A 17,994-nucleotide genomic window follows, 5' to 3' on the forward strand; every position below is an offset into this window, starting at 1 on the left:
GCAGAGCACAGGGGTAAATAATTCCTGGGGATGGATAATTCCTAAGGGCTGGGTAAAAACTAAACCTGCCCAGGGTTCCCCAAAAATCCGCCAGAAATTTAGGTGGAGTTTAAATCTGGGAGGTGAGAGCATTTCTTCTTGGGGAACTTCTCCATGGAGATTTGATTCTTTTCCCTCATCTAGTTTTTTATTCATTTTCATGGCATTCCTAGCCACAAAAAGTGATTTATTTTGGACAAGGCAGGCCCTAAACCTTCCCAGTGTTCCCCAAAAATCCGCCAGAAATTTAGGTGGGAGTTTAAATCTGGGAGGTGAGAGCATTTCTCCTTGGGGAATTTCTCTACTGGGATTTGACTCTTCATCTCATCTTTTACTCATTTCTATGGCATCTCTAGCCACAAAAAGTGATAGATTTTGGACAAGCCAAGCCCTAAATCAGCCCAATATTGCCCCAAAAATCCTCCAGAAATTTAGGTGGAGTCTAAATCTGGAAGGTGAGAGCGTTTCTCCTTGGGGAACTTCTCCACTGGCATTCAGGATTTACTTTTTTCTCTAATTTTTTACTCATTTCCATGGCATTTCTAGCCACAAAAAGTGATTGATTTTGGAAAAAGCCAGGCTCTGACTCAGGGGGTTTCATTCTGCATGAAGTTGCTACATATTTTATTTTATTTTATTTTATTTCCTCGTTAATCCACGCAGCAGTGCCACAATCATCCTTCAAACACATCCAAAGCTCCTCTCGCTGTACAACACTTTCCCCAACGTGAGTTAAAGGTGGAAAAGGTACCATTAAAATTAAAAATGAAAAAAAATTTACAAAGATGCATTGCAAAATCTCAGAGGGAAGGGGGGAAAGTCAGAGGTTAAGTTCACATCGAGGTATAAAATGGGTATTGCTGGTTTAGCCTGGGAGGAAAGAGGATTTTCCAGCTGGTGCTGGTCCTGGTTTCACCAGGATAATTTTCTGGTTAGAAAATGGATTTGGAAAACAAAATCCTCTTTATTTCTGCCTCCCCCTCCTCCTGCCTCTCCCCCTTTCCCATCCGGACCCCTCGAGGTGCTCGAGGCCCTCAGCCATTTGTTTTTGTGGTTTTTGGCATTTTCAGCTACCGGAGAGGTTTGACATCGTGGTTTTCTGCGAAATCCTGAAATATTAGTGCAAATTACAGGGGGGGATGGAGGGGCCACGCCGTGGCTGCAGCTTTGGGGAAAAAATGGGATTTTCTCCTGGGCTGGAAACGCACCCCTGAGCCCCCAGGTCAGGGTTAAACCCCCCCGAAATCTCAGCCAACCCTTGGGATTTACAAAATCCTCCCGACACCTGGGAATTATTGCGGTGATAGGGCAGGAATGTGCTTTTCTCTAAAAGAAAAAGAGGAATTTTTTTGTGCTCTCTTGCTGCTGAGCAGCAGGACCCTCACGGGGAGCCACGATGGGCATTTCCAACCCGAGCCCCCCAGAATTCCAGCTCTGGAACTCTCCCCTTTTTTCTCTTTTATTTTTCTTTTTTTCCCCTGTATTTTCCAGGGTTGGGCATTTCCAACCTCAGCCCCCCAAAATTCCAGCTCTGGAACTCTCCTCTTTTTTCTCTCTTTTTTTTTGGTTTATTTTCCCCTGTATTTTCCAGAGTTGGGCATTTCCAACCTGAGCCCCCCAAAATCCCAGCTCTGCAATTCTGGCAGCCTCTCCTTGGTGCTGCTCACACATTTCCTCTTTTTTTCCTCATTTTTTTTGTGTTTTTTTCCCCGTGTTTTGCGGGGATTTGAGGTTTTGGCTGGAGCTGCCACCAGCCAGAGCCTTCCTGGGAGGAGCCCCCCGAGGATTTTGGGGGGATGGAGGCTTGGGAGGGGGTTTGGGGCCGTCCAGGAGGGCACCAGGAGCGTTTTGGGGATGGATTTGGTGCAGCACATCCCAGGGATGCTCACATGGCCGTGGGGCCCTCGCAGATCTCCTCCAGCCTCTGCTCGATCATCAGCCGCAGGATGGAGTATCTGGGGAGGCATTTTTTGAAAAATCAAAAAGGATTTTTCAACCCTAGAATAACTCAAACCTCACTTTTGGGGATGCCAAACCCCACTTTCACCGCAGGAAACACCACAAGAACAGACAGAAAATCCCACAAAAATCCCCAAAACGAGGATTTTTCCCTCCTATTTTCCCCCCCTCTCTGCTTCCCCAAAATTAGGGATCAGCAGGCAGGGAAAATCCCAGTGCTGGAGCATCCCAGGGCTGCACAAATGGGATTTTTTTGGATTTTCTTCCCTCCCAGCCCCACGTACTTGTGCTTCAGCTTCTTCACTTCCCGGTCCTCCTCCTCCTCCAGCTTCTGGATGAAGCTCCTGAGGATGGGCATCTCGAATTTGATGTACTGGGCAACCTGGGTGGGAGAGGAGAGACAGGAGATGGTGAGGAGGGGGATGAACTCACCCACCCCCATTCCCCTCCTTAAATTTACCCAAAGATCCCAAAATTTTGCAGCAAACCCTGAAAAAAAATGATGTTTGTGACCATCAGCTTGTGCAAACAAGTGGGTAATTATGGGAAAAAGTTCTGCCTAAGGTTTATTTATTTTAATTTAATTTTAATTCACCACTGGGTGCTGGCGGTGGCTCTGAGCGTCCCCGAAGTCTCGGAGCTGTTTAATCCCAAACTGACCCCAAAAGTGCCGGGTCTGAGGCGGGATTTCAGAGCAGAGCCGGCAGATGGCACAAGGGAGCCAATCCCAGCCGGTGGAAAAACAATTCCTGGGAAATTCTTGTTCTGTGAGCAGGGCGGGGATGGCACAGCGGGGCTGGGAATGGACTGGGAGTGAACTGGGAATGAATGGGAATGAACTGGGAGTGCACTGGGAATGTACTGGGAATGAACTGGGAATGAATGGAAATGCACTGGGAGTGCACTGGGAACGGACTGGGAATGGACTGGGAGTGCACTGGGAATGAATGGGAATGTACTGGGAATGCTTTGGGAATGAACTGGGAATGCTTTGGGAATGAACTGGGAGTGCACTGGGAACGGACTGGGAATAGACTGGGAGTGCACTGGGAATGAATGGAAATGCACTGGGAGTGCACTGGGAATGCACTGGAGATGGGCTGGGAATGAATGGGAATGTACTGGGAATGCTTTGGGAATGAACTGGGAGTGCACTGGGAATGAACTGGGGATGAGCTGGGAATGCACTGGGAATGCACTGGGAATGCACTGGGAATGAACTGGGGATGGACTGGGAATTAATGGGAATGCACTAGGAATGCTTTGGGAATGAACTGGGAATGCACTGGGAACGCTCTGGGGATGAATGGGAATGCACTGGGAATGCACTGGGAATGAACTGGGAATGCTCTGGGAATGCTTTGGGAATGAACTGGGGATGAGCTGGGAATGTACTGGGAATGCACTAGGAATGCTTTGGGAATGAACTGGGAGTGCACTGGGAATGCACTGGGAATGCTCCGGGAATGCTCTGGGGAATTTCCTGGAGGATCAGGCGTTTTCACGGACAGAGCAGCTCCTGCAGCCCCAGCACGTCTCTGTTCATTGGACAAACCCTCCCTGAGGAGGGGCTGGCACGGAATTCCCAAAAAAGCCACCCCGGGATCCCCGGCAGTGCCCCAGGCCAGGCTGGACAGGGCTGGGAGCCACCTGGGCCAGGGGAGGTGTCCCTGCCATGGCACGGGTGGCGCTGGGTGGGCTTTGGGGTCCCTCCCGCCCAAACCTGGGACTCCCCGAGCCCCAAACAGCCCAAATTGCCCCCCCCAGCCCCCAGGCCGCACTCACGTCGTAGGTGACCTCCTCCACCTGGTCCTTCTCCATGAGGAACACCTTGGACACCTGCTCGCAGGGGCCCTGCAGCACCGGGCCAGCAGCGGGAAATCGCTGCCGCGCAGGCGCTGCTTCTCTGCAAGGACAGAACCGTGGCGCGCGGTGGTACCGGCACTGCCCAGGTGGTACTGGCAGTGCCAGAGTGGTACCAGTGGTGCCAGGGTGGTACCGGCGGTGCCAGGGTGGTTCTGGCAGTGCCCCAGTGGTACCAGTGGTGCCAGGGTGGTACCGGCAGTGCCCATGTGGTTCTGCCAGTGTCCCAGTGGTACCAGTGGTGCCTGGGTGGTACTGGCAGTGCCAGAGCGGTACCAGTGGTGCCAGGGTGGTTCTGGCAGTGCCCCAGTGGTACTGGTGGTGTCTGGGTGGTGCCAGCAGTGCCCATGTGGTTCCACCAGTGTCCCAGTGGTACCAGTGGTGCCTGGGTGGTACTGGCAGTGCCCATGAGGTACTGGCAGTGCCAGAGTGGTACCAGCAGTGCCCATGTGGTTCTGCCAGTGTCCCAGTGGTACCAGCGGTGCCAGGGTGGTACTGGCAGTGCCAGGGGTCCAGCAGTCCCATGGTTCACCATGTCCCAGGTGGCAATGCCTGGGTGGTACTGGCAGTGCAGTGGATGGTGCCAGAGCACCACCGGCGGCACTCATGTCCAGGGGTTTGGGGAAATCACATCCAGGGGATTTGGGGCACTCATGTCTGGAATAATTTGGGGTGCTCACAGCCAGGGGGTTTGGGGCACTCCATTCCTGGGGGTTTGGGGCACTCCATTCTGGGGGTTTGGGGCACTCATGCCCAGGGGATTTGGGGCACTCATCCTCCGCTCGTGTGCACCATGTACAGAGCAAACTCCTCTGCTGAGTTCTCGATCTGGGGAGAGACACAAAACTCTGATAAAGGGACTGGTTCTGCCCTAGCATACCCTATATACATATATATATATATATATATATATATGTATGTGTATTTGTGTGTGTGTATATACATATATATATATATATAAATGTGAATGCAGATTTTATACATACAATATAAATATTTTATATATAATGTAAACATTTATATATAACATTAAGATCTATAAATAATATGACTACAAATATAAGTGTACATATAAACTATATAAATAAATATAAATATATAGAGTTATAAAATATAAAAAATATGAATACAAATATATATCTTTTATATATATTTTTTATATATATATATAATCTGAATGCAGATATTGCACACACAACCTATAAAACATTTTAATTTATTTTAGCCACAACACCAGCTGCACTCAGAGCACTGAGTGGGGTGTGATGCCCATACCTTGAATTTGTTGAGCAGCAGTTTGAGCACCTGGGGCGTGGTCATGGTGCTGTTGATGCGCACGTTGGTGACGGAGCCGTAGGCGGGTGTGAACACCGAGGTCTGCGGGGCACAGCGGGCACTGAGAGCCCTGCCTGGACCCCCTGAATCCCCCTGGATCCTCCCCAGAGCCGGCCGTGCTGGCACTGCCGTGGGGCTGGATGCCCCTTTTCCCTTCTTTTCCTTATTTTTCCCTTTTTTTCTCTCCAATTCCTCCCCATCGCATTTTGCTGTGGTTATTCAATAAAGGTGCATTTGTTTTGACTATCGCTGCAAACCCCCTTGTACGTGGTGGTTCTTTCTGCGCTCTGAGATCACCCCACGAACCATCACCGTGCACCGTGATGGTTCTTTCTGCGCTCTGAGATCACTCACCGCCACGAAACCCACCCGTGAGGCCGGACGGCGACGCCGGGGCTCACCTTGTGGTTGTAGAAGTGGCCGTTGATGGAGAAGCGGTGCCGCCGCAGCCGCCGCTGCTCTCCAGCCGTCCGGGCGCTGCCGCGGGGCCGGACGCCGACGTCGCTGCGGGTCCTCATCAGCTGCGGGGCCTCCTCCGCCCTGGGGGCTGCACAACGCCTTCGGTTCCCGGATCTGAGCCCCGGGACTGATCCCAGTGGATCCAATCCTGGTGGATCTGAGCCCCAGGAGAGCCCTGGGACTGACCCTGGTGGACCCAGTCCCGGTGGATCCAATCCTGGTGGACCCAATCCCGGTGGATCTAATCCCGGTGGATCCAATCCTGGTGGATCTAATCCCGGTGGATCCAATCCTGGTGGACCCAATCCTGGTGGACCCAATCCCGGTGGATCCAAGGCCTGGGACTACTCCCATTGGATTTGAGCCCCAGCACCGGTCCCGGTGGATCCGATCCTGGTGGATCCAAACCTGGTGGATCTGAGCCCCAGGAGAGCCCCAGGACTGATCATGGTGGATCCAGTCCTGGTGGATCCAAGCCCCTGGACCACTCCCAATGGATCTGAGCCCTAGCACTGATCACGGTGGATCTGATCCTGGTGGATCCCATCCTGCTGAATCCGAGCCCCAGGACTGATCATGGTGGATCCAATCCTGGTGGATCCAAGCCTTTGGACCACTCCCAGTGGATCACAGCCCCAGCACCGATCCCGGTGGATCTGAGCCTGATCCTCGTGGATCTGAGCCCCAGGATCAATCCTGGTGGATCCAATCGTGGTGGATCCAAGCCCTTGGACCACTCCTGATGGATCTGAGCCCCAGGACCAATCCCGGTGGATCCAAACCTGGTGGACCCAAGCCCCGGCACCATTCCCAGTTGATCCAAGCCCTTGGACCACTCCCGGTGGATCTGAGCCCCAGGACCATTCCCAGTTGATCCAAGCCCTTGGACCACTCTTGATGGATCTGAGCCCCAGCACCAGTCCCGGTGGATCCAAGCCCTTGGACCACTCGCGGTGGATCTGATCCCAGTGGATCCCAGCCCCGGCGGATCCCAGCCCAGCTCACCCGCGCCATTCCCGGGATTCTCCGTGCTGGTGGCAGTGCCCACATCTGTCACCTGGATGTCCGGCAGGGTGCTGGGCTTCAGCACGGACCTGGGGGGACAGGGAGGGGTGGGTGCCCTGTCCGGGGTCCCTGTCTGGGGGTGCCTTGCCCAGGGGTGCAACCTGCACAGCCTGACAGGCTGGAAGGGGTTTTGGGGCTGTTTGTGTGGGTTTGGGGCTGTTTGTGTGGTTTTTGGGGCTGTGTGGTTTTTGGGGATGTATGTTTTTGGGTTGTCTGTGTGTGGTTTGGGGGCTCTCTACCTCTTTTTGGGGGTTGTCTGTGTGGTTTTAAGGCTGTGCATTTTTGTGTCTGTCTGTGGGTATTTTTGGGGCCGCCTGCCCATTTCTGGGGCTGTATTTTTTAGGTCTGTATTTTTCGGGCTGTGCTTTTTGGGGGCTGTGTTTTTCAGGGTTGTGTATTTTTGGGGGCTGTGTTTTTGGGGCTATGGATTTTTGGGGCTGTGTATTTTTGGGGCTGTGTTTTTAGGTCTGTATTTTTAAAGGCTGTATTTTTCAGAGTTGTGTTTTTTAGGGCTGTATTTTTAGGGCTGGGTTCTTCAGGGCTGTGTTTTGGGGTTGTGTTTTATGGGGCTGTATTTTTAGGTCTGTATTTTCAGGGCTGTGTTTTGGGGTTGTGTTTTATGGGGCTGTATTTTTAGGTCTGTATTTTCAGGGCTGTGTTTTTATGTCTGTATTTTTGGGGCTGTATTTTCAGGGCTGTGTTTTTCGGGGCTGTATTTTTAGGTCTGTATTTTTCAGGGTTGTGTTTTGGGGCTGTGTTTTTTGGGGCTGTATTTTAAGGTCTGTGTTTTTCAGGGTTGTGTTTTGGGGCTGTATTTTCAGGGCTGTATTTTCAGGGCTGTGTTTTTATGTCTGTATTTTTGGGGCTGTGTTTTGGGGCTGTGTTTTTAAGTCTGTATTTTCGGGGCTGTGTTTTGGGGCTGTATTTTCAGGGCTGTGTTTTTGGGGCTGTGTTTTTTGGGGCTGTGTTTTTAGGTCTGTATTTTTGGGGCTGTGTTTTTAGGTCTGTATTTTCAGGGCTGTGTATTTTTGGGGCTGTGCTTTTTGGGGCTGTGTTTTTAGGGTTGTATTTTCAGGGCTGTGTTTTGGGGCTGTATTTTCAGGCTGTATTTTCAGGTCTGTGGTTTTAGGTCTGTATTTTCGGGGCTGTGTTTTGGGGCTGCCCCTGCCCTCGCTCACCCGTGGGCGCCCAGGTTGCAGCCCGAGTGCCAGGAGGAAGAGGAGGGTGGCGGGCGGATGCGCTGGTTGTCGTCCTGCATCTGCAGGCGGATGGGGCGGCGCAGCCCCCACGAGATGTTCAGCAGCCCCTCCACGATCAGCTCCCCTTCCTCCTGCGGCCACATTCACACAGAAAACGGGAATTTTACACACAGAAAACGGGAATTTTACACACAGAAAATGGGAATTTTATACACAGAAAACGGGAATTTTACACACAGAACACAGGGGTTTTATACTCAGAATATAGGGATTTTATACACAGAATATAAGGATTTTATATGTAGAACATAATGATTTTATACAAAGAATATAAGGATTTTATGCATGCAATATGGGGATTTTATACATAGAATGTAAGGATTTTATATCTATAATATAAGCATTTATGTATAATATAAAGGTTTACATATCATATTTTAAAAATCAGATATGTACACGTAATTTGAATGCAGATTTTCTATCTATAATGTAAAGATTTTATATATATGTAATATAAAGAGCGATATATAAAAATTAATATATCTATATAATCTGAATGCAAATTACATATATATAATATAAAGATTTATATATATATCTATATATATAAATCCAAAAGCAGATTGTATATATATAGTGTAAGGATTTTATATATCATATAAAGATTTATATGTAAAAATTTATATATTTTTTTAATATATGTATATATAGGTATATATGTATTTATATATATAGATGTATATATGTATATGTATATATATAATGTGAATGTAGATTACATACATATATTAAAATATAAAATTATAATATAAATATTATATATAGAATATTAATTTGGAGTTCCCAGAGGAGCTGTGGCTGCCCCTGGACCCCTGGATTCCCCGGCTGTGCCCCTCAATCCCCTGGGCTCTCACCTCCCGGTGCCGCAGCTGCAGGTTCTGCCCCTCGTAGTAGATGTTGTAGGTCTTGAGGTGCAGGAGCAGCTCATTCCTGGGGGAAAAATAAAAAAAAAAAATTTAAAAATGAGGAAAAATGAGATGGGGTTTGGGGTGAGGGGGAGGTGCTGCATGCACCACCAGTGACCCCTGAGCTGCAGCAGGAAAAGCAGAAATTCCCCTGGCTGAGGAATCCTCCGTGCTGCTGGGGACTCAAAAATTGCTTTATTTGAGGCAGATTTGGGTCTTTTTCCTCCTCTCTTATTGAAGGTTTTGTGGGGGTCCAACGTTTTGCAGCCACAATTAGGGGGAGAAGCTCCCAGTGAGGGTGTCCCCCATAAATGTCCCTAAAAGGCACAGGAAACCCCAAAGGAGCTCGGGGCAGTTGGTCACGAGGTGAAAACCAAATAATTTTATCAGATTTCTGGGGGTCACGCTGGAGTCACGAGTGGTCACAGGCGAGGCGGCCACGCCGGGCTCCTCCAGCTCAGAACAAAGCTCTGAGGGGCAAAGTGCCGAGAAAAACAATAAATAAATAAAAATCAAAATCAAAAACAAGGACAAAATTTGAGATAAAAAAAATAAATTTTAAAAGGTGGAAATGAAGATATGTATATGGAAACAAAAATAAAATAAATAAACTACAGCAATGGGAATCATTGAAAAATCAAAGTAAGGCGTGCCAGGCTGGCTGAGCCCAGCCACGGATCACAGGACTCGATGCCTCCAGCATTAATTCCCAATTAATTAATTAGTTAATTAATCCCCGGCTTCCAAAGCTGGGCTGGCCGAGAGAGGTTCAGGATGCTCAGCTGATAGAACCCATCCCAAATCATGGGAATTGTTAGATATTGTTATATATTGTTTATATTATTATATGTTATACATTAGATAGTGCTGTTATATATTGTATAGATTGTTATATGTTGTATATATTGTTGTATATTGTTAGATATTGTATATATAAAATACAATATATATATTGTATCTATTGTTATATATTGTATATATATATACAATATATAACAAATATATACAAATATAATAGAAATACATATAATATAATAATAAATAAATAATATAAATAATATAAATATATACAAAATATTATATATATAATATATAACAATAGATACAATATATAACAGTATATAACAATATATACGATATATAAAAACACTATATATACAATACAATATAGAGATTGTATATATCTCGTTCTATATCGAATATATTGTTATATACTGTTCTATATTGTTAGATATTATATATTTTATATTCTAGATAACACATTCCATGCCACGTTCCCCATCTCAGGTTGCAGCTAACCCGTCCCATATCCCACATCCCATATCCCATATCCCATATCCCATATCCCAAATCCATCCCACATGTCACATCCATCCCACATCCCATATCCCACATCCCATATCCCACATCCCATATCCCATATCCCATATCCCATATCCCATATCCCATACCCCATATCCCATATCCCATATCCCATATCCCACATCCCATATCCCAAATACATCCCACGTGTCACATCCATCCCATATCCCATATCCCACATCCCATATCCCATATCCCACATCCCATATCCCATATCCCATACCCCATATCCCATATCCCATATCCCATATCCCACATCTATCCAATATCCCATATCCACCCCATATCCCATATCCCATATCCCATATCCCACATCCCATATCCCATATCCCACATCCCATATCCCAAATACATCCCACGTGTCACATCCATCCCATATCCCATATCCCACATCTATCCAATATCCCATATCCACCCCATATCCCATATCCCATATCCCATATCCCACATCCCATATCCCATATCCATCCCACATCCCATATCCCATATCCCATATCCCATATCCCATATTCCACATCTCAGATCCCAGATCCCTCGCACACCGGGAACGCCCCAGCCCTGTGTCCCTCCCGTGTCCCTCCCGTGTCCCTCCCGTGTCCCTCCCGCCCGTGTCCCTCCCGTGTCCCTCCCGTGTCCCTCCCGTGTCCCCGTACCTGGAGATGAATTTGTCCTTCCCGCAGGGCACCGCATCCCCCGCGCACTGCTGAGCTCCATGGCGGGGCCGGCCGGGCATGGGGGGAGCCGGGCTGGGGGGACACGGCGGGGTCAGGGCAGAGCAGGGAACCCCCTGCACCCAGCACCACTAATAAAAATGGAAATTTAAAAAAAAAGTAAATAAAAATAGAAATAGAAATAGAAATAAAAATAGAAATAAAAATAGAAATAAAAATAAAAATAAAAATAAAAATAAAAATAAAAATAAAAATAAAAATAAAAATAAAAATAAAAATAAAAATAAAAATAAAAATTAAAATTAAAATTAAAATTAAAATAAAATAAAAATAAAATAAAATTAAAATAAAATAAAATAAAATAAAAATAGAAATAAAAAATAAAATTAAAAACAAAAACAAAAACAAAAATAAAAATAAAAATAAAAATAAAAATAAAAATAAAAATAAAAATAAAAATAAAAATAAAAATAAAAATAAAAATAGAAATAGAAATAGAAATAAAAATAAAAACAAAAATAGAAATAGAAATAAAAATAAAAACAAAAACAAAAACAAAATAAAAATAAAATAAAAATAAAAAATAAAATAAAAATAAAAATAAAAATAAAAATAAAAATAAAAATAAAAATAAAAATAAAAATAAAAAAAAAAATAAAATAAAAATAGAAATAAAAATAAAAATAAAAATAAAAATAAAAATAAAAATAAAAAAAAAAACAAAAAACAAAAACAAAATAAAAAATAAAATAAAAATAAAAATAAAATAAAATAAAAATAAAAATAAAAATAAAAATAAAAATAAAAATAAAAATAAAAATAAAATAAAAATAGAAATAAAAATAAAAATAAAAATAAAAATAAAAATAAAAATAAAAATAAAAATAAAAATAAAACAAAAGTAAAAATAAAAACAAAAATAAAAATTAAAATGAAAACAAAAATAGAAATAAAAATAAAAATAAAAATGGAAGCAAAAACAAAAAAAAAGGAAATGAAAATGAAAAGGAAATAAAAATAAAAATTAAAAAGGAAATCAAAATCAAAACGGAAATAAAAATAAAAACAAAACCAATTAAAAATGAAAATAAAAATATACAAATTAAAATATGACACAAATAAATAAAAAATAAGAATTAAAGAATAAAAATTTAAAATAATTTAAAAATGAATAATCAAAAGTAATTACAATTAAAATTAAAATTAATAAGAAAAAATAAGAAAATAAAAATAATACAACTTTAAAATCACGAACTAAATAAATAAACTTTAAAATAAATAAATAAATAGGAAAATAAAAACTAAACCTAAATTTTTAAAAAACAAGAAGAAAATAAATAGAATTTAAATAAATAAATAATAAAAACCTCCCTAAAACGAAATAAATAAAAAAATAAAAATAACCCCCCCGGGCCTGGAAAAGGCCTCGGAGGGGCGGGCGGAGCTCGGGAGATCAGATAAGGACAGAGGCGCCCGAACTCACTGAAAATTTAATCCCGGCCGAGATCTCCTTACTCTCCTGGCGCTGAATTTGCATTTGCAGCACCCGCGGGCGTCCCAGCGAGGCCGGAGCCGCTGCTGGGAGGGGGCAATGGGAATTGTTCCTTTTCCCCGGTTTTTTCCCTCTTTTCCATCCTGCAGAGCTCCAAGGTGCAGGGCGGGAGCGGCTGCTGCTCCCTTGGGCTGCCCCAGGGATGGATTTCCAGGCAGGCAGGAATTCTGGGCTGATCCTTCAGGTTTTTATGATCCCAGACAGATTTTTGGGCCACACAAACCCTCGGGAGCCCCAAATCCCACCTGGGACAGGCCCCGGCTCGGAGCTCGGGGGGATTTTTGGGTTTGGGGTGAAGCCCTTGGGATGCTGAGTTTGGAAATCAGCCTCAGAAGGGGGAGCTGGGAGGTGTTAAATGATGAAAAAAGGACTTTTGGGGTCGTGCTTATATTTGGATGGAAAAATTTCATTTTTCAAGGTCTTTTCCCTCCCTCCCCTTCTCCTGGAAGAGAAACTGAGGTGAGCAAAAAGCGTTTGCTCCTCAAGGCTCTGATTTCCTCCACCTCCCACCTCTCCATGTGCTTCCTCCCAGCCCCCTGGGACACAAATCCCCCTTTTCCTGAAAGAAAAAGCCCCAAATTCACCCCAAAATCCAGGCCAGGGCAGTGAAACCTGCCAGGGGATGAACCCAACCCCTAAAGCTCCTGCAGGGCAGCAACCCTGGGGGCTCCATCCCGCACGCTGGGTTAAACCCACGGGGAAAAAACCGATTTGCAACAGCAAAAAATCCTCAGTGGCAGGAGGGGAAGGGCAGGAAATCAGCCCAGCCCAGCCCTGGGGCTCAGAGAAAAAGCAGAAGGAGAAGAAAAATCGCGGAAGAGCTGACAAAGCTTTGGGTTTCCTGAGGAGCCGAGCAAGTATTTTGGTAAAATTGGGTCAAATTTGGAAAATTTAGCAAAATCCGGCACCACCCCTCCTCCTGCAGCTGCCTCCATCCATCCTCCCACAGGAATAATCCCATTTATCCACCACAAACGGCACCAGGAGGGGATTGTGCAGCTGGCTCAAGGGTTTGGGATGAACCCGTGGGGTTTGGGGGCAGCGGCTGAGTGTGGGGTCCCAGATTTGGGGTTCCAGGGGCAGGAGCGGCAGAAGGGGCATCCCCTGGTGGGGGTCCCCTGGCAAGGGAGGAAAAGCTCTGGGGGGTTCAAGGAGGATTAAAGGACACGGCAGATGTGAAAATGGTGCCAAAAACGCCAAAATGAGGGGAAAGAACCCTCCTGGAGGATCAAAAACAGCAAAAGGAGCGGAATGAACCCTCCTAGAGCAGCAAAAACTCCAAAGGGAGTGAAAAGAACCATCCTAGAGCAGGAAAACCACAAAACTGAGTGGGAAACCTCATCTTAGAGCAGCAAAAACTCCAAAGGGAGTGAAAAAACCCCTCCTGGAGCAGCAAAATCACCAAAAGGAGTGAAAAAAACCTTCCTGGAGCAGCAAATCCACAAAAGTGAGTGAAAAAAACCCTCACAGAGCAGCAAAATCATCAAAGGGAGTGAAAAAACCCCTCCTGGAGCAGCAGAGCCCAGGGTGGAGCCCTTGGTACCACTCAGAGCTTTTTTCCAGAGCATCCTGGAGATGCCCAGGGGCCAATCCCAATTCCCCAAATCGCAATTCCCTCCGAGGGGACACGGGGATGAACCGGAGCCATAAAAAAGGCGCCGTTTTGGGGTGGGAAGGGGAGCTCCAGCGTGCAGGTTCATCCTCCCGTGCCGAGGAGTTTCCTGTTTACGCCCCGGCTCTGCCACCTTGGCCTCCGTCATCACATCCCCTTCCTAGCGCTCAGGAAAGGGGCAAATTCTTCCTTTTTTGGGTCTGCGGAGAAAACCAGGCTGGGAGCGGAGGGGAGAGGCGGCTCCGGGACCGGGAATCACCCGGGAGAGGCTGGGATAACCTGGGAAAGGCTGAGATAACCCGGGAAAGGCAGAGATAACCCGGGAAAGGCCCGGGAAATGCTGGGAATCACCCAATTCCAAGCGCCGGCCAAGTGGAAGTCGCTGCATTGCTCAACCCTGGCACTTTGGGGCCGGCTCAGTTCCCGGCACCCCCGTGCCTCAGTTTCCCCCTCGGAGCTGCCGCGGTTCCGCCCTGCCCGGCCCGGCCCGAGTCTCTCCTGGAGCTTTGCAAAGCGCTTTTAGCGCGGCTCCGGGCAAACCAAGGAGGGTTCCGGCCCTCTCTGCCTCTTCTGGGCTGCTCCGGGCCTGACAGAGCCCGGACTTGTTCCCCACCCCAAAACCAGCCCCCCAAACCCCGTCCGGCATCCCCGCAGCCCATTCCGAGGGAGCCCGGCCGCATCCACAGCCCCGCACAGCCCCTGCCCGGCTCCAGCACAACAAAACAAGGAAAAAAGTAGCCACCCCCCCCCAAACCGCGTTTTCAGCAGGAGAGCGATGTTTTTCCCCGCTCCTGTAAAGAAATCTGCGGTTTTTTGCGGGGTTTTGCTGCCTCGGTCCCGCCCCACCCCGGCAGCATCCCCCGCTGGGGCGGGAGGCGCGGGTCTGGCGCAGCCGAGCATTGTGGGAATATCCCATCCCCGCAGGAATATCTCCCTCCCCGCAGCCCCGGCCGCCTCTCCCCGGCCCGAGGCCGCTCCGGGGCCCGAGCATCGCCCGGAGCCGGCGCCGGGGCTCGGCCGGAGCGGGGACCGAGCCGAGCGCTCACCCCGAGGCGCGGATCCTGCGCTGGCCGCGGTTCCTGCGCTACTCCCGGGCTGGGATCGCTGCCCCGGCCCGCGTCCCTACGCGGGGAGCGGCGGCCGCTCCATTGTTCCCAGCGCCGCTATTGTTCTCCGGCCCGGCCGCTCCGTCCTGCGGGGCACAGGGGAAGGAGGGAGCGCTCAGCGCCCGCGGAGGGGCCGCGCTCGGGGCTCGGGTCACCCGGGGACAGCGGGGCCGCGCTCGGGGCGAAGCCCTCGGGAGGAGCCGGTGGCCGCCAGGGGCTCCGGGCGGGCCCCGGGACAGCGCGGGCGGGACGGGAGGAGAAGGTGCCGAAGCCGAGCAGGGACCCGCGGACCCGCGGCTGCTCCAGCGCCGCTCGGGGGGCGATGCTGGGGGCGCTCGGGGGGCGCTGAGGTGACACCGGGGGTGGGGGACGGAGCCCGGAGGTCCCGGAGCTTTTCCGAGAGATCCCGGCTCAGCCCCGGGGCCGCTCCCGGCGCGGGGAACGGGGATGGGGATGGAGAGCGGACGGGGACGGGGATGAGGATGAGGATGGGGATGAGGGGGACGCCCCGTCCCGCCCGCACTCACCCGGTGCCGGTGCCGGCGCCGCTCCGCTCGCAGCCGGTGCCCCGGAGGCCGCCCCTGGGCGGGGCGGGACGGGACGGGGAGGGGCGCGGGCGGGGCCGGGGGTGGCAGCGCGGGGACACCCTCCCTCCCTGGGGACCCCCCCTCCCTCCCTGGGGACACCCCGTCCTTCCCTCCCTCCCGCAACCGGGACCAGCCCGGAACCCGCATCCCGCAGAACATCCCAGCCCCGGGATCCCATCCCGGCCCCCGGATCCCATCCCGGCCCCCGATCCCATCCCGGCCCCGGATCCCATCCCGGCCCCCGGATCCCATCCCGGCCCCCGCCCCGGCCCCGGATCCCTTCCCGGCCCCGGGCCCATGCCTCCCCCCCGGACCCACCCGCGGATCCCATCCCGGCCCCCGGATCCCTTCCCGGCTCCAGGATCCCTCCCCGGTGCCAGGGCTGGGCACCCAAAGGACGCCACCTGCGGGAGCCGCGTTGTCCCCGCCCGGACATCCCGAGGGATGCTCCAGGAACGTCCCTGGGCGGGTTCTGGGTTCCCCAAGGACACCCCGGCTCCAGCCGCGTTGCACCTGAGGAGTGGGGTCTGAAAGGATTCTCCATCCCTGGTGCCAAGAGCGGAGACCCAAAGGATGCCCCGTCCCCACTGTCCCCAGAAATGCAAATCCTATTTCCAATGTTCAGAACAGGATCCCAAAAGATTCTCCATCCCCACAGGCACAATCAGGATCCCAAAAATGCCCAATTCCCAATGCAGGAACAGGATCCCAGAGGATTCTCCAACCCCACTGCCGAGAGCAGAATCCCAAAGGAATCCCCATCCCACGCAGCCCGGCTGGAAATGCTCCCACAATCAGCCCCAGCTTTGTCCAGAATTCCCTGAGGGAATCTGTGGGCTGCATCCCCCAGGCTGGAGCGGCTGTTTCTGCCCTAAAATCCCCAAATCCTGGGATATCCAGGGCCAGAGCCGTGCAGGCAGCACACGTGGCTGCTCCCCTCGGCCTCGGGATCCCACCCCGATCCAAAACCGCCCCCGAGCAGGGATGGAGGAGGAAAAAAATCCAAATAAAATCGGCCTGGAGCAGCAGCTGCAGCACTCAGCGTTCCCAGGATCGGGGTCCCATCCTGCCCGTTCAGTCCCAGCAGCCTGGGGAGATTTTCGGGGGAATTTGGGGGAGTTTCGGGGTGTCTGGGGGGAGTTTTGGAGTGCTCAGTATTCCAGAGGAGCAGCAGCCGTTCCCTCCTCCTTTGTCTGCCCCTGACCTTTCCCAGAGCTTTGTGGCTTCTCTGGGCTTTTTTTTTTCTTTTGAAGGAATTTGCCTAGAAACAGCCCACACGAAAGGGAAAGACAAAAACCCAAATAACCCCAAAACAAAGAAATAATCAAAGCAGCTGCTTGAGCCAAACAGGCCCCTCTGCAGGCCCAGGCTGGAATGGGCCTTTCCCCCCCCAGATTTTCTTGGATTTCTGTGTAAAATATGAGAAGTTCTGGCTCAGGGAAGCACTGACTCGGCAAAAGGGAGCGGGGCCAGGTCGGGATTGATATTCCAGCAGCATCTCCAGGGCTGGCAGGGACGAGAGGCCCTTTGTGGTGGGGAGAGGACAATGGAGCCGGCCCCAAACCCGGGGAGAGCTTCCCCTGACCCTCAGCTCCTGGGGTGGATGCAAACAGAAAAATAAAAATAAAAATATAAAATAAAAATAAAAATAAATCAGGGGGTTTGGGGTGGGCACCTGCGGGAGCACAGGGGGATCTTGGCTGTGGAATTGGGGTAAAATCCTGGTTTTTGCCAAGTCCTGCTCGCTGCCACCAGTGCAGGGGTGGTGGGGGAAGGAAGGAATCCCAGGAAGAACCCCAGGAATGGGGAGAGAATCCCAGAAGGGGCAGGAATCAAAAGGAATGAGCAGGAAATCCCAGGAAGAATCCCAGGAACAGGCAGGAAATCCCAAGGAAGGGGCAGGAATCTGTGCCTCTCCCCAATAAATCCAGGAATTCCCTGTGCCTCCTTTCCACAAATCCAGGAATTCCCTGCGCCTCTTTTCCATAAAGCCAGGAATTCCCTGTGCCTCCTTTCCACAAATCCAGGAATTCCCTGTGCCTTTCCCCCATAAATCCAGGAATTCCCTGTGCCTCTTTTCCATAAATCCAGGAATTCCCTGTGCCTCCTTTCCACAAATCCAGGAATTGCCTGTGCCTCTTTTCCATAAATCCAGGAATTCCCTGTGCCTTTCCCCCATAAATCCAGGAATTCCCTGTGCCTCCTTTCCATAAATCCAGG

The 17,994-nt window shown here is 49.5% G+C and overlaps 1 protein-coding gene across 3 annotated transcripts; it reads right to left on the reverse strand.

Moving 5' to 3' along the window:
* Positions 1 to 658: 658 nt before the first annotated feature.
* Positions 659 to 15,770, reverse strand: RASSF2 (Ras association domain family member 2). Of its 3 annotated transcripts, none has more exons than XM_030964062.1 (12): positions 15,715 to 15,770; positions 15,128 to 15,273; positions 10,900 to 10,992; positions 8,834 to 8,909; positions 7,899 to 8,050; positions 6,661 to 6,749; positions 5,598 to 5,743; positions 5,137 to 5,238; positions 4,638 to 4,689; positions 3,784 to 3,904; positions 2,283 to 2,380; positions 659 to 1,994 (listed from the first exon to the last, which is right to left on the reverse strand). In XM_030964062.1, exons 3-11 carry the CDS (start codon positions 10,977 to 10,979, stop codon positions 2,299 to 2,301), a joined length of 900 nt encoding a protein of 299 aa, XP_030819922.1. In that variant the 5' UTR covers positions 10,980 to 10,992; positions 15,128 to 15,273; positions 15,715 to 15,770; the 3' UTR covers positions 659 to 1,994; positions 2,283 to 2,298. The 3 variants fall into 3 exon arrangements, with proteins under 3 accessions (XP_030819922.1, XP_030819920.1, XP_030819921.1); XM_030964060.1 differs by having other exon boundaries at positions 10,900 to 11,048; XM_030964061.1 differs by lacking the exon at positions 15,128 to 15,273 and having other exon boundaries at positions 10,900 to 11,048; positions 15,715 to 15,738.
* Between the last annotated feature and the right edge of the window lie 2,224 nt (positions 15,771 to 17,994).

This window comes from Camarhynchus parvulus, chromosome 22 (assembly GCF_901933205.1).
Source record: "Camarhynchus parvulus chromosome 22, STF_HiC, whole genome shotgun sequence".
NCBI classification, from domain to species: Eukaryota; Metazoa; Chordata; class Aves; order Passeriformes; family Thraupidae; genus Camarhynchus; species Camarhynchus parvulus.